The sequence below is a fragment of the Anarhichas minor genome, unplaced genomic scaffold (assembly GCF_050575085.1).
Source record: "Anarhichas minor isolate MPS153535 unplaced genomic scaffold, ASM5057508v1 ptg000012l, whole genome shotgun sequence".
NCBI classification, from domain to species: Eukaryota; Metazoa; Chordata; class Actinopteri; order Perciformes; family Anarhichadidae; genus Anarhichas; species Anarhichas minor.
In genome coordinates this window covers 573,649-594,831 of record NW_027466458.1, presented here as the reverse complement: position 1 = coordinate 594,831, position 21,183 = coordinate 573,649, and the positions used below count along the sequence as shown (strand labels likewise).

The 21,183-nt window shown below is 43.5% G+C and overlaps 2 protein-coding genes across 3 annotated transcripts; both read left to right on the top strand.

Moving 5' to 3' along the window:
* Positions 1–34: 34 nt before the first annotated feature.
* On the top strand, positions 35–6,940 carry rbpja (recombination signal binding protein for immunoglobulin kappa J region a). 2 transcript variants are annotated; one of them, XM_076090069.1, is made up of 11 exons: positions 35–96; positions 896–928; positions 1,097–1,192; positions 1,287–1,452; positions 1,627–1,801; positions 2,689–2,826; positions 3,024–3,136; positions 3,273–3,413; positions 3,999–4,154; positions 4,320–4,423; positions 4,635–6,940. In XM_076090069.1, exons 1-11 carry the CDS (start codon positions 77–79, stop codon positions 4,978–4,980), a joined length of 1,488 nt encoding a protein of 495 aa, XP_075946184.1. In that variant the 5' UTR covers positions 35–76; the 3' UTR covers positions 4,981–6,940. The 2 variants fall into 2 exon arrangements, with proteins under 2 accessions (XP_075946184.1, XP_075946185.1); XM_076090070.1 differs by lacking the exon at positions 35–96 and adding an exon at positions 246–264.
* A 794-nt stretch (positions 6,941–7,734) lies between these two features.
* On the top strand, positions 7,735–17,365 carry stim2a (tromal interaction molecule 2a). Its single transcript, XM_076090068.1, has 12 exons — positions 7,735–8,483; positions 10,787–10,917; positions 12,168–12,279; positions 12,402–12,513; positions 12,620–12,735; positions 12,892–13,069; positions 13,163–13,340; positions 13,506–13,667; positions 13,835–13,935; positions 14,014–14,267; positions 15,198–15,378; positions 15,548–17,365. Exons 1-12 carry the CDS (start codon positions 8,387–8,389, stop codon positions 17,064–17,066), a joined length of 3,141 nt encoding a protein of 1,046 aa, XP_075946183.1. The 5' UTR covers positions 7,735–8,386; the 3' UTR covers positions 17,067–17,365.
* The last annotated feature ends 3,818 nt before the right edge of the window (positions 17,366–21,183 follow it).

Genomic DNA, 21,183 nt, shown 5'->3' with positions numbered 1-21,183 from the left:
GGTTTGGGGGAGGGATCTCGCGATTGTTGGACTCCTTTTTTTTTCTGGGGGGGGGGGGGGGGGAGTTATTTGGAAGATGGCGCCCGTTGTTACGGGGTAAGTGCTGAAATTCAAAGCATAATGATATTAAAAGTTTTTTTTTCTCCTCGTGGTGAAACGCTGCCAGTTGGCGGTGTGTTAGAGTGATGTTTGTGGGTGTTAGGAGCGTTGCCGCGACCCCCGTAAGCTAACCGCACACAGTGCTGCTGTGCGTCTTGACGTGGGGTCAGTTATGCTAAACTATTCTTCGTAGTATCGCCTGGCTTCGCTGCCACTTGTTGACTTGTCGCACGACACGGACCGTTTCAAACTACTTTAGAAACTTTCCCGGCCATCGACAGAATGTTTTTATAACTCAAATAGCCTGCTGCGTCTGTTTAATGCGTGTTTCTACTGGCTGAGCACAGCTCCACTGTGACAATGTCTTCACAAACTAACGTGTCGCTCAGCACAGTGCTACATTGTTAACGCGCATTAAAATCATAGCGGTCGCGTGGATTAGCCGTAGCAGAGCAATGCTAGACCAGTTCATCATCATCCTCGGCACACATCTGCTGGTTCAATTTCATTTTTCCTCCTCAAAAAGTAGCTCATAAAAGAGAAGTTCGTAATGTTGCTGTGCCATTGTGCGGTCACATTATGACTAACTGCTCAGAAACCAACAGAAGTAAATCCTGTATTATGTGTGAATGAATGCGTGGTATTACACCTTTATACACAGTATGATAGTTTAAGACGTCACTAACATGCTCTTTGCCAACTCAGTGTATTGCCCCACTTTCTGTCAAGCTTGTTGTTGTTGTTGTTGTTGTTAAACCACATGTACACAACCCTGATGTTTTTTGTGTTTCTGCAGGAAGTTCGGTGAGCGACCTCAGCGTTTGACAAGGTAGAGAGAGAAACACAGGCAAACAGCCCAAAAACATTCAAATCAGTGCGGGAACATTACCTGCAAACAACTTGAATCATGTCGATGTTTTATATATATATATACAGTATATATATGTATGTATATATATATATATATATCATTTGTTCTGTCTTCTGTTCATTTCAGGGAGGCTATGAGGAATTACTTGAAGGACAAAGACGACCAAACGGTGCTCATACTGCACGCAAAAGTGGCACAAAAGTCATACGGCAATGAAAAGAGGTTGGTGCGGGAGGATTCTGATGGCGAAAGCTCACGTGTGCCATATGTTTGTTTGTTTGTTTGTTTGTTTTAAACGCCCGCTTGCCTCCATCAGGTTCTTCTGCCCCCCGCCGTGCGTGTACCTGATGGGCAGTGGCTGGAAGAAGAAGTTGGAGAGCATGGAGAAGGAGGGCTGTACGGAGCAGGAGGCCCAGCCGTGTGCGTTCATCGGGATCGGCAACAGCGAGCAGGAGATGCAGCAACTCCATCTGGAGGGGAAGGTGGGTCGGTTTTTATGACGACGCAGTGCCGCAGGGTGGGGGGTTTTTGATCGTTATTTCCATGTGACGGTGTCTCATACTTCTCTCATTGCACCATCGAACTCTCAGACGGAGAAGTGAAAGGGGGACAAACACAAAAGAAAAACCCTAACTTGTGTGTTTTTTTTTTTTTAGCACTTCTGCACGGCTAAGACGCTGTACATCAGCGACTCGGACAAAAGGAAGCACTTCATGCTGTCGGTGAAGATGTTGTACGGCAACAGCGCCAACATCGGCTTCTTCCTCAGCAAGAGGATCAAGGTCATCTCCAAGCCCTCCAAGAAGAAGCAGTCCCTGAAGAACGCCGATTGTGAGTTGAAAAGAAAGAAGAAAAAAAGACAGATGTATGGTTTCTAGGGCTGGGCGGTATACCGGTTGAACCGGTATACCGGTTTTAATTTCACGTACGATATGAATTTTTCATATACTGTCATACAGCCGAAACAACTTCTGTCGCTCTTCAATAGGCAGCAAAATATATTGTTCGCCGCTAGAAGCGTTACGATCGGAGCTAGTTGTCTTAAGTGTATTGAGAGGGAACCCTAGTCATGGTCATAACTTTATAACAACAATTAACAACCCACAACTAACGCTCTTTAACAGGGCAAAACACCACGACACAACAGTTTGTGACACAAACAATTTGTAACACTAATAATTGTACATTTATAAAATTTCACCGCCTAACTGCATGCTGGGTACAGCTCGCTAACAACAGTCTGCTAACAGCTGGGTGAGGCTCTGTCACTCCAGTAACGTTACATTAAAGAACAGAAAAGAGCGATGGAGGATGAACAAAGACTGAACAACAAAAGGTATTTTGGTTAGACACATATGCAACGCTGATTACCGTGTAATATGTGTGGTATTTGTTATAAATGTACGTTGGTACATAGAGGGTGATAAGAAGCTGTACATGGAGGGACTTAGGACCCAGGGGAATGTAGGTGAAGGAAACAGGAAGTGACGGAACGAAAGACACGCCACACAAACAGCTGGTCACTGCCCGCTGGCCGGCAGGCCGACCAATTCTTTTCGACGTTAATTAATTAATGCTTTAACGCGAGAAAAAAAATACCGTGATATACCGTGAAACCGCCAGAATCTTACAAAATACCGTGATATGCATTTTTGGTCATACCGCCCAGTCCTAATTGGTTTCACCACGCACGTGACTCTTTTCTCTTTCCTCCCCAGTGTGTATAGCCTCAGGGACTAAGGTGGCGTTGTTCAACCGCCTGCGTTCCCAGACGGTCAGCACCAGGTATCTTCATGTGGAGGGGGGGAACTTTCTTGCTAGCTCCCAACAGTGGGGAGCCTTCTACATTCACCTCTGTAAGTCTTCACCTGCGTTTATTTTTATTTATTTTGTATTTTTTTAAATCATCTGTGGTCATTTCCATAGTTTTTTTTAATATATTTGATTATTTCAAATGTTTCTTCTCGTGTCCCTTCGCTGATCTGAAACACCTATTTAAAGGTAGAGAGGAAGTTATAGACGTGTAAGTAAGTTCTGTGTCGTTTTTGTTCAGTGGACGACGAGGAGTCTGAAGGAGAGGAGTTTGCTGTGAGAGACGGCTACATTCACTACGGCCAGACGGTCAAGTTGGTCTGCTCTGTCACTGGCATGGCCCTGCCCAGACTGGTACGCGCGTGTCTGTGTCAGTTCACGCACACGTAGGCGTGTTTATAACTCTACAGATTTGTATTGTTTGTGTTTGTTCTGCACACGCATACGTTATCTGTTTTCCCGACGGGTGTGTTCGCCTCGATCCCCTCAGGTCATTCGCAAAGTGGACAAGCAGACGGCGTCGATGGATGCAGACGACCCGGTGTCCCAGCTCCACAAGTGTGCCTTCTACCTGAAAGATACGGACAGGATGTACCTCTGTCTGTCGCAGGAGAGGATCATCCAGTTTCAGGTGTGCAGTCCAATCTCTCACACACACACACACACACAGGTTTAAGTAGTTTTTAATTTAGTTTTTAATTTGAATTCTGCTTCCTGAATCTGGTTCTTGTAAAATCTCAGTTCCAGTTTTTTTGTATTGATTAAAACAAATAGCAGATGGTTGAGATTAAAAGAACCTTTATTTCCTAATCTTTAGTTTCCCTATAAAGTTGTGAAACGGGAGGAGCCGCTTGCTCTGAATGTATTACTTCTCTTCATGATTACACTACAGTGTAATCTTTAGCTTGTGCCTGCTAATAGCGGTGGACGTAATGCATTTTTAACATGGGGATTGGTGGATTTTTGTCAGAATGCACCTCAGGAGTTGTAGTTAACACAAGCTCGTACCTCCAGCTTTTTATGCATTAAATAAATCAGTACCCGCACAGAGCTCCGCCCATTTGTTTTAACGAGCACTCCTAAGCAACAGAAGAAGAGAGTCTAGTCTTTGTCCCCGTCGTTGGTAAGCTCCTGCCTGACTCTACGGTAGCTTGCGCACGTGTTTTCTAAATATAAAAGTGGGTCGTGAATTTGTTTTCGATTGTTTTTCCTCCAGGCCACACAGTGCTCCAAAGAGACTAACAAGGAGATGGTCAACGACGGGGCGTCCTGGACTATCATTAGCACCGACAAGGCAGAGTACACCTTTTATGAGGGCATGGGCCCCGTCCCCACGCCGGTCACGCCTGTCCCCGTGGTGGAGAGTCTGCAGGTATGCACGCAAACCTTTTCCATTGAAAATATGCTCGTTATGCGTTTTACACAAGTGCCATTCTGATTACCGACTACTTCCTGTTTTAGTTTGTACTCCACTGGTAGGGACCTTTTTTTTTTTTTTTTTAAAGGGTTAAAAACCTTTTTTTTTTTGTGTCCGAAGTTAAACGGCGGAGGAGACGTGGCGATGTTGGAGCTGACCGGACAGAACTTCACTCCTAAGCTGAGGGTGTGGTTCGGAGACGTGGAGGCCGACACCATGTACAGGTGAGCGTGTGTGTGTGTGTGTGTGTGTGTGTGTGTGTGTGTGTGTGTGTGTGTGTGTGTGTGTGTGTGTGTGTGTGTGTGTGTGTGTGTGTGTGTGTGTGTGTGTGTGTGTGTGTGTGTGTGTGTGTGTGTGTGTGTGTGTGTGTGTGCGCGCGCGCGTGCGTGCGTGCGAGCGCAAAACCAACCGCCAAACCCTGTCTCATCCCCTTAGATGCGGGGAGAGCGTCCTCTGCGTGGTGCCGGACATCTCCGCCTTCAGGGAGGGCTGGCGCTGGGTGAGACAGCCGGTCCAGGTCCCCGTCACGCTGGTCCGCAACGACGGAGTCATCTACTCCACCGCCCTCACCTTCACCTACACCCCCGAGCCCGGCCCGCGGCCCCACTGCAGCGCCACGGGGGCCATCCTGCGGACGCGCAGCGCCTCCTCGTCGTCGCCAGCGTCTTCCTCCTCGCCATCGTCCTCCCTAGGCGGGCTTGGGGACGGCCACGGGGCGTACAGCTGCAGCGACTCGGGCGTGTCGTCGGGGGCGTCGACCATGTCGCTGCTGTCCCAGTGACTCGGGACGAGCGCGCGGCCTTCTCGCGCGCGGCCTTCTCGCGCGCGCCTCGAATGACTGAGCGGGAGAATGCGAGCACGGACTTGTGAGCCAAAGAGGCTCGTGGACCTGCGAGGGATCGTACGCAGAGTCGGAGGCTCTTCATCGGAGGCTCTTCATCGGAGGGCAGCTGTGATGCTAAAGAGGGCTGGGGAGGAAAAAAAAGACAAGCTTAAAGAGAATACTTGGCATAACTGAAGACTCTTTGGCTCCCTCTCCTGGTTTGTTTCGGACATGTCAACAGCCGCACTCAAAGGACTTTGATAGTCAAGATCTTCACCTGAAAGAAGACTAATCTGCCGTCTAACTCTCACAACGAACTGATTTGTACAAGAGGCATCTTGTTTTTGTTAATGACTCTGGGTTTGTAGGCTGTTTCCACTTTGTTCTCTTTCTACTGAGATCATGTTCTGACTGACGTGTGCAAGGGAAATGTTGTAAGAGTAACATAGTTTTTACGGACCAAGGAATATCATTATTGTTGTTTTGTTCATATTATATTTTATAAGCTTGTGCCGAGGTACATATTGACTTTTCTTTTCTTTTCGGTATGATACTGCATAGTAAGTTCACTTTTGTTACCAAATAGAATTTGTGTTTTGTCTCAATCTTCTAGGTCAGCGGGTTTAACCGATCAGTCCCAAAAGACTTTCCCCAACTTTTTATATCAAAGATGACATTATTCATGAGTGTGTAGCGTATGTGTGTGTGTGTGTGTGTGTGATAACTTGTGATGCACTCTCAGTGTATTCTGGGAGACCAAGGTCGGTGTTTTCTAATCACTGTGCCGTTTTTTTTGTACCAGAGTGCTTCAACTCCAATCTAATCGTGCCTCTTTCACCACAGCGGTGCTTCTTATTCCACAGCGGTGAAGCCTTTTAGACAACAATGACTGTGTATGTAGAATAACTGCTAAGTCAAGGAACAAAGAAAGAAGGTCAAAACTAACATCTGTCTGGTCACAGTAGAGATTTCATTCTGTGCACATGGCACAGCACTTAAAGGGACAGTTCACCCCAAAATCATTGATACATATTGTTCCTCTTACCTGTAGTGCTATTTATCAATCTAGGGACAAAGTGCCTTAAAAAAAAATAAAAATACATTTGAAAAAAATCTGAAATCATGACGGTTGCTCAAGATAATTCACAGACCTCGTGAGGAGTTTCGTGTGGGAACTGTGGTTGAAAGAAAATAGTCCCCACATGAAACTGCTTTATGTGCCTTATAGTCCCATTATATTGGAGGGGGGGCCTTTTTGTCAAATATAGCGTCTGACTGCAAATGCAACAGAACTCCTTTAAAGCTGCGGTTGTGCTTCGGGTCTTGCGCGATGAGGCGATGACTTGTACAGATTCAGACTCCTACTTTGTTCAGCAGCTTGAGCGTGAAGATGTCCCTTTGTTCTGGCTGAATAAACTAGTCCGGAATGATTAAAAGGACGTCTCCTTCAAAATCACTGCACTGTATTTGTCAGGTGTGTGTGTGTGTCGTGTTTCAAGGAAATGTGTGGTGGGTCGGCCTGCTTGCTGCCACTTTTCATGGCGAACGATGTGGATCATTGGACACCTCTTTGTGGTACCACAAAGTCCCGGCCGAACGGTGCGCTCTCCTTCATAGAACAGTCCGACTAACGCGTCGGCTCTTGGTTTCATTCAGTGTTTCTTTCAGTCGCTAAACTAAAAGCGCCTCCTCATACGGCTTTTTGGAGCATTTTTTCGTGGCTCTTGGTTAATGGAAGTCAGTGTCTCTGCCCCCCCCCCCCCCCCCATGATGACATTGCTCCATCTTTTCATTCTGCTGTAATAGTCTTTCATAAGTAAATCAAGCCGCCAAGGTTCCTCGTGGAAATTGTGTTGAATAAAAACAAGCTGAAGCTGAACGTCACTCAGAAGCGTTTGGTTGTGTTTTTTTAAAGAGAGCTTTTGTTTTTTGTTTTTGTTACTTCCTTCTTTTCTCTCATCATCAACGAGTGGAGTATGTTATATAAATGTACTCTCTACTCACTCAGACCCTGCAGAGGCCTTATTGGACATGTGCCACTTGGGCATGCTCCACAGGCTACAGGTCAAAGCTGGCCCACTATTTATAAACCGGGAGCTGAGTTGCTGGAAAGAAACCTGACACTTTGTTACTGTTTAAGTCGAGTTGTTACCGTGTGTGTGAGTGTTTGTGTGTGTGTAGTCCTGTGATCTCTCTGTGCCCCTCACACTCTTGATACTTCTAGTTTGAGGACACGGTACTGACTGCGTCTGGGTACGCTGGAGAAATCTTTGGCAACAGGTGCGCCATCGTTTACTTCATTCATCCACGTAGCTTGGAGATCTGCGAACAAGGACCCAGACAGCCGGGCCACACACGCTCCTCCCGGCATGATAGTCTTGATCCTCACCTCCCATAGTGACGGCTAAGGAGGCCTTTAATTGACCCTCCAGTAAAACCATAAAAACCAGACAGGTGGTGTAGTCAGCTCGCAGGAGTGACTGTTCTGTTGGTTTTACGTGTCCACGGTGTGGATTTGAACGCAGTTGCTCAGTTCTGTTACAAATGACATGACTATATAAAACTTCCCATTGGGTTCGCTGGATCAACGCTGCAACTCCGTGCGTTTGGCTGTGTGTGTGTGTGTGTGTGGGGGGGGGACATAATTAAGTGTTAGGGGCCCTGTTGCTAGGGTTAGGGTTAGAGAGAGAGAGAGAGAGGGGGGGGGGGGGGGCTGTCAGATCCATGTACAACGTCACATCTCGATGTCTCTTCTTGGGAAAAGGGTGAGAGGAAGAGAGAACAGCACAAGCGTGATTATGTGGCTCGCCAAAACACTCTCCAAAAGGACGAGAGGCGCAGAGAAGCGGTCTGCACCCTGAGCGGGATTAGAGGATTATTGTTTGCCTTCTTTTTAAACAACAACTGAGCTAATAAGGTTTTAATGTGCCCTTAAAATCTGATTTTATGAATGATGGCTGATCCTCTGGAATCATTCATCCAAACTTTTTATTAGGCCAAGAGTGGATTTATAAAAGCAGTATCTGTCGTTTTTACCGGAATACCATCGCCCACGTTTTGGAGTGTTTTTACGCACAGCCCTCTCGTGTTTGGATAAGCCAGCACATCGTCACTGCAAACTTTCCGAAGAGTGTTGGAACTTTTTTCGTGCGCTGTCACACATTTGGAGTCATCCAGCCTGCCAGATTTCTCCAACGGATCATCTGTCTCACGTCGAGCTCGTGGCTGTAAACAGCAGCGCGGGGTTGCGCAAAGCTTCCCGCAGACTGCCTCCTAAACGCGGGGTCGGCATCGTGCATGTTCTTTCTCCGTCTGTTTTGAATTGTTTCTCGACTCTGGACGACAGTACCATCCGCCATCTGACATGCTGCCCCTGTCCCCGCTCTTGCTCCTCGTTTTCCCCGCTGCGCTCTTCGTGGCCGCGCACGGCGCAGGGGACCTCCAGGGTTTCACCCTCCCCGGCGGGAGCGCAAGCTTCGACCCAACAGGTATAATAAGCACAAAAATCAAATAGGAAAACTCAGTTCTCAACCTGGTGACAAAGTATTTAAAATCTGCCCTGTTATCGCCAATAATGCGCCAATTATCACAGGCCTGCCGTTCGCACATTGGCACTGCGAAAATGATACACTGGCACTGTGCTAGTTTTTCGTGATTTGTGAAAGCCCCCCCCCCCCCCCCCCCATTTTTTCCATTTCCAAACCATTCAAAACATATGAACCATTCATAGCTTCTGAAAGTGTTGTTTATCCATTTGACTTGACAGGATTACCTTGTTTTAAGGCCATTTTTATATGACACTGAAAGCTAGAGTGAGTCATCGTCTGCATATCAGAACACCTAATTGGTAGAAATGTGGTTTTTGAGTCTTTGCCAAAAAGACATTTAGGGAACATGAATCTTTTCTTTCTAATTACATTGAAAATAAACTTATCCCACTCTAAATCTCGTAGTGGCTTTTATTAATAAAAGTGTAACCTCGAGTTGAAATGGCTGCTTTGTGCTCAACAGTTGCAGCTCACCTGTGGAAATAATTAAATGTGGAGGTCCCACAGGGACACACACACTTTTCAGACGGCCTTTGTATGCACCATTGATATTCAATAGCCTACCCAGCTTAGAGGTTTCCTCACTGTTGAGAAATGCAAGTTTCATCAACAACCAGGGGATCAATGTCTTTGCCTTGTACTGGTCTGGCTGTGGGAATGAGATCATGGGTCATAGATTTTACTCTCAAAGATCTAAATTTCAGCAGATTGTTAGGAATTTTAACAATGTATGACCATGCTAAATAACTGTAGCTTGAAAAGAGTCACTCACATCTTTCAGGAAACCATCATTTTGATAGTGGGATTTAACTATAACCTGTGACCCCTGGGCCCTTCATCTCCCCGGAGCTCCAAAACACAGAGTCACAGAGACAAAAATGGACTCATGACGGAAACCTGTGTGTCATCTTCTCCTGTATTAGTGTTCCCATATTATACCAAAGCCTGGAACACACTGTACAATTTAAAGTCTAATTGCAACAGGCTGTTCCAGTTGTAACAAACATGTTTTATTTTTGTAATAGTCGATATGTGTTGCCAGTTCCTAGTTAGTCAAAACTGTAACTCTAACAGTTTGCTTTAGTATCCATGGCACTTATACAAACAGTAACTAGCCAAAACATGTCAGTCTAGGTTCAGTGGTTAATTAAATCTTAAATCAAACAACGTGAGCAGTACATGGAAGCCCTGGTGCTCTGCAGACTGACATTTGGGTTTTGTTATGATGCTAATCTGTAAATACTATACTGATTATGCAGGTACTTCCGAATACAGTATATGAAAATAATTGCATTTTTTAAATTATTATTAGATAATTAATTTCAAATTATTTTTTTATTTTAATGAGTAACTAAAACCCAAATCTTTGGCTGAAGTGCCTCTATCCTGGAAAATAAAAAATGCCTCTAGAACATGAACAAACAGTATAAAGATGAGCAGGACTGGGTGATAAGAAACGCCCAGTTGCGTCTATCATCATTTTTTCTCTTTTATGTGGATTTTTCAGTGTTATTGACTGATTATCCTGCGATAGCAATGTGCGTTCCTAAGCTTTGACAAGAGTGTGTGGATGAAGCATTAACGCTAAGTTTATCAATTTTCCTCATGTCAGGGCTGACTAGTTAGCTAGCTATCTTGCTATTTCCACCATGATTTCATGCTACAGTCACAGAACATAAAAAGCATCACATGAACTGCTGGGTCCATGTTCCTGTAACCTGTAGCCAGACTTAACTGTTTTTAACTTACCGTTCTTAATGGCCATTGCCTTTATTAGCTTTCCTAATTGCTAGCGCTAATCGCGAGCATGCTGACTGTTTGTAATGATTATTGTTTGGCTGTAAAGAGTCTGTTATATTGACAAAAAACAATATAAATTGTTATAAACATTTGTGAATTTGAGTCTACATGCAAGGCTGGGATATGTATATGCTACCAATTAGAATTAGCGGTTCAGGCTAATTGAAAGTCCGCTGAGTCGGGAGACGTTGGTTTTATAGGACGGGTGGGGAGGGGAGGTCATTGGTTTCAAAAGCTGACTCCATATACGTCACCTTGCTCCAGATCAGCTAATAGCCAGGTTTCAACCAGTGGAGGGTACACAATATGTAGAATTTGAATACTTTGCACTAAAATGTCAAGATTAGAACCTGAATCCATCCAAGGATGGATAAGTTGTGTGAAATAATAATTGATGTCATTGCCTCCCCACGTAGACCCCTGCATGGTGGTGTATCCACCATGCATCAGCGAGGCGGATCGCTACAGCCTGGAGGCCCTGCGGAGCATCCACCAGATGATGGACAATGACCAAGACGGAGGGATTGAGGTGGAGGAGAGTTTGGAGGTACAGAACTCGCTCTTCATGAGATGTTTACCCCGTTTTCTTAGCTGTGTGTAAATCCTTGTGCGTGCATGAGACAGACGTGGTAATAAAGTTCAACAACAGGTGTTCAGGCTGGTGGAAGAGTCAAGGATAGCAACGGTATAACCTTTGCTTTTGGCTTGGTGACAAAATGGGTTTGCTCTAATAGAATACTGCAACACTGGTGACCTTCATAGCCATACTTGACAGCATAACACGTCTTAATATTTTCTGACTCCAGCTTCCATAAGTCTTCAGCCAGTTTCCGAAAGTTGCCACAAACAAACTTGTAAAGATACACTGCTCGCCTCAGTGGTGAACTGCATTCTGCAAAATAATGTCAAACTTCAGTTATTTGCTTGTAAACTGCATGAAATGATTTGAAAAAATACAAGTTAATAGTACAATGAATACCTAAATATGACAAAATTATGTTGCAAAGCAAAGCAAGGTTTGATACATATATCTCTTTTTTTTTGCAAACCTATAATATATTTACAAAGGACATTTTGTTAATGAGCCAAAAACAAAACCCATTTTTCATTCAGTCATGAAAACAAGTGATCAGTCGTTCATCATACGGCTCGGTACGCGTGTGTAAAGGCATATAAAACCTGCATGTAAAACCTTGTTTGCGCACATTGTTGCCTTTGTGATTTTTTGATTTGTGTTGAATTCAATATTTCCGAGTTAATGATATCCAGAGTGAATAAGTATTTTGCCCAATGACTGTGTGAGTCTCTGGTTGTATGTGACATTGGTAGTAAATCCAGAATTCTATGCCTTCTAGAATGCAGTTCAGGGATACAGTATCCAGGGGCTCAGGTTGCGGTTGCCATAGAGACTTAAGGAGGGAGGGTTGGGATGGGGGGGGGGTCTGGGCTCATCAGAATACCCCCAAGATTCCGTCTAGCCCTCACATTTAGCCTCCGTTTACAGCCAAGGACACATTCCAAGACAGCACCAACACACACACACACACACACACACACACACACACGTTTGCAATACACACTCATGATTCTGCTTGCATTCTAAATAAATACAAATTAAAAACACCCACTCTTTATTCATGGATTGAAATCCAAGTACACAACACACCGCCACATTCATCCAATTTATTTTTGACGAAGAGGTTTTATGCTCAGCTAATGTTACGTGCTTCGTGACCCCTAACCTTACTCTTTAAAGTTTTCACTTGTTCCTTCTGTCCCTCTCTTGTCATTCTGCAGTTCATCATGGAGGACATGAAGCAGCAGCAGACCAACAAACACAGCCACCTGCACAGAGAAGACCAACACATCACAATTGAGGAGCTCTGGAGGGGCTGGAAGTTGTCGGAAGGTGTGTGTATGTGTGTGTGTGTGTGTATATGACAAAGAGAGAAAATGTGTGTGTGTGTGTGTTCCAAAGTTACAAGCTCTATTTCGTCTCACTTTGTCTCCTTTCCTCGTCTCACTTCTCAGTCCATAATTGGACTCAGGATGACGTGCTTCGCTGGCTGAAGGATTTTGTTGAGTTGCCCCAGTACGAAAGGAACTTTAAGGACTTTAAGGTCAATGGAAACACACTCCCCAGGTGAGGATATCTTTTGTTTGCTGTTGTCCGAGCGAGTCGTTGTAAAAACAAGTCAGTTGCCGCAAGGAGGCGTATCAACGCGGCAAACTTTGACACCTGTGTGCAGGATTGCAGCCAATGAGCCATCCTTCCTGAGTGGCCATCTGAGGGTTCAGGACCAGAGAGACAAACAGAAGCTCAACATCAAAGCTCTGGACGTTGTCCTGTTTGGACCGCCTACACGTAAGGACAAGTCCTCGCCTGATGCCTCGCAGACCTAAAAACCCTCCCAGTTTCCACAGAGAACTACTGTCATAGACCGATTGTCCCATGTCATCATCTAGGATGCATTTATGATCCATCCACCATTAATAATCATGACCTTCCATTGCACCACAGGACCCCCTCATAACTACATGAAGGACCTGCTGCTCATTGTATCGGTGGTGATGGGAGTTGGAGGCTGCTGGTTTGCCACGGCCCAGAGCAAATCCAGTAAATTCCACATAGCCAGGATGATGAAAGATTTGGAAAGTCTTCAGAGGGCTGAGCAGAGCCTCATAGATCTGCAGGAACAGTAAGTATTTGGCTAACAGTGTCTCTCACCTACTGTACGTTGATGAATTGACTTTGTTTGGTTTGATTGGCTAAAAAACGTTGACTTGCTCAGACTTGCAGAGGCGCAGAAGGAAAATCGCAACGTCGCAGAGGAGAAACAGAATCTGGAGGAGATGATGAGGGATGAGATCATGGGGGCGCAGGAGGAGGCTTACCGCCTGCACGAGCTGAGGCAGGGAGCCGTCAGCAAGCTCAGCCGCCTCCGATACGCAGAGGAGGAGCTGGTGCAGGTAGACACGCAACGAGATGAATGCTGCGCTATAGACGCTTGTCATCTTTGCTTTAGTTTGGAAAGTTCAAAGGATTTAAAGGACAGAAAAGAAGCTTTTCCAGCAGTTTTCAACAATTTGCCGACATATTGATCTATAACATTTGACCGATGCCATCCCCTTCAGGTCCGCGGGTCACTGAAGCAGGCGGAGAAGGACATGCAGGCTAGCTCGACTGCCTCCGAGGCCCTCCAGCTGTGGTTGCAGCTGACGCATGAGGTGGAGGTCCAGTACTACAATGTCAAGAGGCACAGAGCAGAACTACAGCTTGCCATCGCCAAGGAAGAGGTAATGCATGGAAAAGGGGGGGCACACATGAAAAACACACAGGTGATATTTAAAGGGACTGCACTGGATACGTAAGCAAGTAATTATAAAACATGTAAAGGGCACTTACATTTTTATTATTTCTCCCATTACTACATCAACTGACCTGCACCTGTATTTCCTTGCAGGCAGAGAGGATTAAGAAGAAGAGGAGTTCTCTGTTCGGGACTCTCCATGTCGCACACAGTTCCTCTCTAGACCAAGTTGACCAGAAGATCCTGGAGGCAAAGTGAGTTAGAATTACCTGTGCAGGTTTCGTCTGCGTCCGTCACAGTAATGCAACATATGGTCTTTGTACATCCCAAAGGAATGCCTTGTTTGAAGTAACAGCCTGCCTGCGGGAGCGCCTCCATCGCTGGCAGAAAATCGAGCGCCTCTGTGGTTTCACCATCATTAGGAATCCCGGCCTGTCGAACCTCACTGCTCAGCTCTTCTCGGACTCGATCGCCCTGGGGTTTCCCAGAGTGGCCCAGCCATCTTGGTCTTCTCACAGCTCCGTCCCTGGATCTATGGAGGATTTGTTAGAAGGGTCTGCTTCTCCAATTATATCTCAGATGCCAGGTAAGTAACAGCAATGGTGGCTTTTTGATTCGTTATTTGGATCCCCATCAGTGTCCACATAGTGTTCGGATCCGGTGACTACAGAGGCCATGGCATGTGATTCACGTAACTTTCATACACATCAAACCATTCAGTGACCCCTCGTGCTCTGTATGGAAACGTCTGTAATTACTTTTCTTTGTCAATGGTACAAATACATCTCTAAAAAACTGTGAAACAGTGTGAACTTACTGTCCTGTTAGCCATCGAGCTAACAATGTTGCTAACTGAAACTGATGCTGCCTTTAAATGGAACTCGTGACCTCGTTGGTACGAAGTTGTGTACACGATAGGCCTGGCATTCAAGTGGTTAAGTCGTGAGACCACCAATACTAGGCAACGGCAACATGGATGGTACAGTCGTCTAGAAGCCACCGAAATTTAGTATGCTAGCGAGTGGGTAACGTAATTCAAGAAATGTAAAGGCATAATGACAAGAGGGAAAAGGCTGTTGGGAATATCAACAGCTTCCACAGAAATATAAAATCACAAAGAAAAACTGACTAAAATTATAATATATTTACTTATTATCCAAAGAACAAAGAACTTCAATGGCCTCCGCCATTTCTGAAAACATCAGCAAACACGTCACGACTCATGAAATTTTCACTTACGCAGTTGTGAATACCACAAGATTGGGGGCCGTTTCTATGTACTCGACTCATGAACAGAGTAAACAGGACCCCATTTGAAGGCAACGTTAGCTAGGTGGCTAATTGAGTTTCTACGCCTATAGAATCATATATTTTGCAAAGATGTGTGGACAAATTGTGCCGTGCCAGATTCTAATGTTGTAAACTAGGGGTATATATTCATCTCTTTACCACTGTCTTATGTTATGAATTGTCTTATCTTCTTCTGCTGATTGGTTCATCTTTGATCATCCTCGAGTTCAACCACTGAAGCGCTCTCCTCAAACACGTGGATCCACCATATGTCGGTTACGTCGTCCCGGCACGATCACTCAGCCAGCGGCCGCCGTTATCGCCCCAGACCCAGACCTTCTTATCCCCACCCGAGCACCATACCCTTGTGAGGAGGAGGGGCTCTTCCCGAAAACTCTAAAGAAACAGTATGTCTCCCTGCCCATCAGTTTTAGAGGCCAATTTGTTTTTCCACTTTGCTTATGCTAAAACATGGTCTATCAGTGACACAGTCTTTGTTCATTCCTTGATTCATTTTTTCTTTTCTTCCATGTCATTTCCTTCCCCTATTCTTCCTTTCATTTCTCTCACTAATAGAGACTCCCAAGAGATGTTTTCAGACACAGAATATATGACTTCATCTCCTCTCAGCAAAATGTTCCCTACTCCTACTGTTGACACGTCCTCTCAAAAGCTCTATCATGATGAAACTGAACTGCTTTCGGACAGCTCCATTACAAAGCATTTGAATAAAGAAGTAGAAGCTGTTGTTGAATCTCCAGTTCGCAAAACCTCGGCAGAAGAACTTGAAGCTTGTCTAGACGCAAGCTGCAGAAAGATGGCAAAAGACAGAGTGTTGGACACTTCTTTGGAAACCCCTTTTTTTAAGATCTCAAAAGAAGAATCTTTGATCGAGGCTACATCAAGGAAGATATCCAGAGACAGGAGGGAAGCTCCCATGGATGCTGCGGTTCGAAAGGTGCTTTCCAATGAGTTGGATGCGGAATTCTCCGGCAGGAAAGTAGAGAGAGATACAATGGGAGATTTGAGGGACACTGCTTCAAGGAGCGGATACAGAGAAAGAAGTGATTTACCTCTAGACATGAGAAAAATCATTTGGAATGAATTAGAAGCAACAACAGATGCGGCACCTAGGAAGAGTTCAAGAGATATGATGGTGGCTTCAATGGACAGCTCCTCAAGAAAGATGATACGAGATGATGTTGAACATCCTTTTTACTCAGTGCCCAGAAGGATTACAGGAGATTCAATGGGAACGTCCTTCGACTCTGGTTCTAGAAAGTTTCCATGGAATAATGAAGACTGCCAGCTTGATTCCTCTGTGAGGGCATTAGCAATGGACGAAATGGTTGAGGCCACTAGAACACCACCAAGAAAGATATCCATAGATGAGCAGGAGTATTTTACAGATACTGCTTCCACAAATTTGCAGCCCAGAGAGAGATTTGAAGCACTTATGGATATCTCGTCATCCACAGAGAAGCAAGAGTTCGGTTTAGGACCGTCAACAAGTAGAAGGATACTGAGAGATGAACTTGAGATGTCTGCTGGTTCTCTCAAAAGGAGAATACCAAGAATGCCAAGAGTCGAAATTGACACTTCCATAGACACTCCCACAGGAAAAATCTCCTGGGAAATAGTTGATGTTCCAATGGAAATACCTAAACAATCAATACTCAGGGAGGAGTTGGGAGCGTTCGTATCAAGTTCATATCAAGGTGGAATAGGACAACCAGACCTTACGGTAACCTCCCAGGTACCATGGAATTCGTCATCAGACCTTCTGCCTGGCCCGCTGAGTCAGCTTGTGTATGATGGAATCCTCGAGAAGTCTTGCCACTCCGGAGCTAGGAAACCATCCAGCCTCTCTGCCTCAACACCCAACCTGCCCCAGAGCAGGCTGCTAGCAGAGGCGGAGCCACCATTGCCACCCTCAAAGATTGCTTTCCCATCTCCTGCATCGCCCCCCGAGACTGGAGATGAGAAGAACAAACATAAGGAAAAGAGCAAGAAATCTTTGAAGCTCAAAAATCCTTTCAAAAAGAAAACTGAGTCCACTCCAGAGAAGCCTCAAAGTGGTCTACAAAAACTCTGACGACCAGCTTAGAATGTTTCCCCTTTTTTTATTGAACTTGAAAATGAGAGTTTCAAAACCTCATAGAAGATATCTGGCATGGAAAGCTGAAGTTGATTTATTTTTGATTATTAAGTCTTATGTCGACATATAGTTGATACCATATATTATATTAGCTGCAGTTTTTTGAGGCTTTGCCTATTGTTGAAGTATGAAATTGTGCTGCTTTTCTGTATAACAGAGGCAATGCTTGAATTCAACATAAACTTCCAATGAAGACATTTGAAGACAACAACAGTTTTGATTATTTCACATGAGAGATTTCTGTGTTGCTTGTGTTTTTCTCTGTGTTCATCTCACTGGTTTGAAGTAAAAAACGAGATGTAACATATCTCATGCACCAATCACGATGTATAAACAGGCGGGCCGTGCATTTTATACCTGGGCCTTCACTGCTGTCTTGCAGCTGAAATACCACCTTATAACCACATGATGGCGCCACAGCTATTATTCATTTTTAAGGCTGTAACTATCTACATCTTCGTATTAAGCCGTTCGGTACGAGGATTACAATATGTTTGAATAATGCTTGAGCATTTGTAAAGTACAGAAGCTTAAATTCAGGAAAACATAATGTTTTCGGCACTCATGTAGGACAGTGTTTCAACTGGTCTGGCTGTGGAATCCACCATCATTCCTTAATGACAAGCCGTGACCCACAGAGATCGTTTTAGGATTTTACTTTCACAACTGGAACATTGAACATACTGCTCTGCAATGTCTTTCCTCGTCTCAGTCCTCTGTGTCATGGTGTGTGGTACATCTCACTCAGGTCAGGAAACTTGTCAGAATGCCCATATTTGATTGGCTGAGCTGCATCACGTGATGTGATTCACTACCGGACTAAGCCTCTGCTGTTAAGTTTCGTTTCACGATAGTCACGTGCTCGCCCACTGACCAATCACAGCACACCCTGCACCTCGCGGCAGAGCTGCACATGGACACTGAGCTGCATGTAATGCTGACATCATTATAGGCCGGCTAGCAGGCGCTGACACTTCAAAGAATACGCCCAACATGTCAAACTAAAGATCTGATTGGTTGAACACTATGACAATCAACAATATCGACCCCGTTCACTTAAACTGCACATGGATGCACTTGTGAGTCTGCAGGCCTGGGGTCTCTGTTCTTACCTAGAGACACAGAGGTGAAATCTGATTGGATAAAAGCTCTACTTAAAACAAGCTGCACTGGAAGCAGAGCAACTGAGGAAGACAGTAGCTGTGCAATGAGAAAATAAGATAATGGGAAAAATATTTTTTATAAATTATAATACATGTAGTGTATTTAAGAACAATTATTAAATTATAAAATAGATATAACTTTGTGATTCTGTTTAGGCCAGCAGAGAAGGCCTTGCAGGCCCTGACGGCCCACCACTGGTTTCAATCAGGATCTGATGACAATTGTGGGATGTTTGATCGTCAAGTTATCGAAACCACACCCACACAGCAGATTAGTTGAGTTTTTTAGGTTTCGACTCTTAACTTTGAACTTTTTCTGAACTTCATAATTCATTGTTGCTTATTTAGTCTTGACTATTTATTGTTACTCAGGATTTATTTAGGATTTGTAACCAAGTTTTGAATGGCCTGAAATATGTTTGACACCTGAACAGGTCTGCACTAAGAAAATGTAGCCTCCAGCAAATAGTTCACTTTATAACAGAATAAAAAACAAAAAATCTTGTTAATGCTTTCATATCATATTTTGTATCAGATTGTCCAACAACGTTTGCATATTTATGGGAAAGCGTGTGTGAGTGTGGATCTGTTGAGGCCTTTTCTTCTCACCAGAAAAATCTAAAGTTGAAAAGCCAGCACTTTTTTAGGTTAACCTGCTAAAATGTTGCTGAAATAGACACAAAATAAAACATTTTAATCACATTGTTTCCTGATGCACATACTCATAATTTAAACAGCTTTTTCTTAATTTTCTGAGCTTGGAAATGGGTCAACCTTAACATAGCCAATATTGACTTATTTAAAAAAGCATCTGTCCTGATCATGTGGATCGGCCTGGGATAAGCAAAGTTTTATTTAAATGTTTTGCATTGATTTGCCAAATGCTCATGAACAGCTGGCTTGTTGTTTTGGTCTAATTGTTGATTGGTTTTATGATTATTTTATTGTTTACAGGCATACAGTCAGTACCTTGAGTAGTTTATTGGAATTCAAATATTTCAGAAATTAATTTTGATTGATTTGAAAATTGCTAATTCGTATACTTTTTTCACGTCATTATTTTTTTGTCTGTTTCAAGTGTAAGGAATAAATAAGTAAAATATTTACCCTTGTCTTAGAAAAGGACAAGCACTAAACTGTAATATGAATGTAAGATTTCAAAGGCTGTTGTTATCTGATGATTTAACAAGTGACGATAAAGAAATGAAATTAGGAAAATATTTTGCATGATTCTACAATAAAGAATCTAAACATTGTCAGCATGTCAATTCTTTCAAAGGAATGTAACAAGTTAAAATATAGCTTTGTCAAAAAGAGTTGAGATCCCAGGAAAGCTGCCTTAAAGGAAGGAATACTAAAAGGAAGAAAGTCTCAATGGAGTATGAATTTTTCTTTCTTTAAAATAAATAGGGTATATATTTATATAAATATATATACACTCCAAAATGCTAAAAAAATACACACACTTACCATAGTTAGCCAAATTAATTCCAGAAATGTTATATATATACTGTATATATATATATATATAGTCCAAAATGCAAAAAAATAACACTTAGCTAAATGACTTCCAGAAATTTTTAGAATTTAAATTCTAACAGAGTGAATTTAAATATTAGATAACACAATATAATGCAGTTTGAACTGTTGGGTGACATCTCGGGGCCAAACCTCTAATGAAGGCCTTTTTGGTTTGGGGTTTACTCAACATGACCACTAGAGGTCAGGAGAGTGGCCAGCATGTTTTTACAGTAAACGCACTGATGTGATTTTAGGATGAAGCTCTTCCATTTGACCACTGCACTGTATTATTATACGTTCAAAAAAAATTATGATCTGTGTTCTCAACACCTGAGGTATGATTTTACTGATAAACAGTAAACACAGTGATGCCGAGCACCAACACCTTCATCGGGGTCACTGGTCTGCAGCTTCAGTGTGTCTGCATGTTGAGTTCTGCGGTCGCAGGAGGGGCTGTTTGTCACTCTGGGTTTCCTGTCGAGCTTTACTGATCACAAGGACTACATATTATTTTATTCAGCAACCACATTATGTAATGATGTGTCACATGCACAAGTGAATGTAAATATAATATATACCCCGTATATATATTTAAGGAGGGAGCCATTTACTGCCTTTGTTAATATTTTTTAATTAGCCCACAACTTGTAAATGAGAATTCAGCAAATGTAAAAGTATTTAATTCATGACATGTTCTACATGTAAAAAAGTACAACTAATTCTTAAACTTCATGTTGACTAATCAAAAATAAGAGCGAGGTATAATGCTATAGCTTAACGTGCAACAAAGTTATAGTATAAGAAAAGTACATTTTAAACAGATTAAGCCTGATAACAGATTTGCCCAAAAGCCTGCGCCCCACTTGCTTGAGGCGTTTCTTAAACCACAGGACAACAAACAAGAGGAAATGGAAATGATTTCATTCTATTTGTTGCTGCTTGAGTACAGGAAACGTGCTTGTTCCGTCCATCCTCTGCCTATTGGTGTGTTTGTCCATCCTGAGCCCGGAACACAACTCGAGAGAAACACGCATCTTCATCCTGAGAGACAATTTGACATTTGTTGAATCTGTGACTGAGACACATTAAAACAACTGCAAAGACAAAGAGATGGCTGCTAAAAGTGTGAGATGCTGAGTAACACTTAATGTGCTTAACATAGATTCAATACATTCTCACTGTTCATTACCTGGTCCCGTCTCGGTTGTCCCTTGGTGTCAGTTTGAGATTCTTTGTCTGCAACAAAAATGAATACAGTCACATTAGAAAATGGCTACTGCCTCTTTGCTAATAAAGTGATATAGTGAAATCTTCCGTACATGTTTAAGTAATTGATTTAACATAATTTTAATTGAAACCAAAGCAATGAA

Excerpts from the sequence above, each read along its gene's own strand:
- rbpja (XM_076090069.1), top strand. The coding sequence starts at position 77 with ATGGCGCCCGTTGTTACGGG. Across the intron at positions 929-1,096 it reads CGACCTCAGCGTTTGACAAG|GGAGGCTATGAGGAATTACT; the intron begins GTAGAGAGAGAA and ends TGTTCATTTCAG. Across the intron at positions 4,155-4,319 it reads CCGTGGTGGAGAGTCTGCAG|TTAAACGGCGGAGGAGACGT; the intron begins GTATGCACGCAA and ends TTGTGTCCGAAG.
- stim2a (XM_076090068.1), top strand. The coding sequence starts at position 8,387 with ATGCTGCCCCTGTCCCCGCTCTTGCTCCTCGTTTTCCCCGCTGCGCTC. Across the intron at positions 13,936-14,013 it reads CAGAAGATCCTGGAGGCAAA|GAATGCCTTGTTTGAAGTAA; the intron begins GTGAGTTAGAAT and ends TACATCCCAAAG. Across the intron at positions 15,379-15,547 it reads CCGAAAACTCTAAAGAAACA|AGACTCCCAAGAGATGTTTT; the intron begins GTATGTCTCCCT and ends TCTCACTAATAG.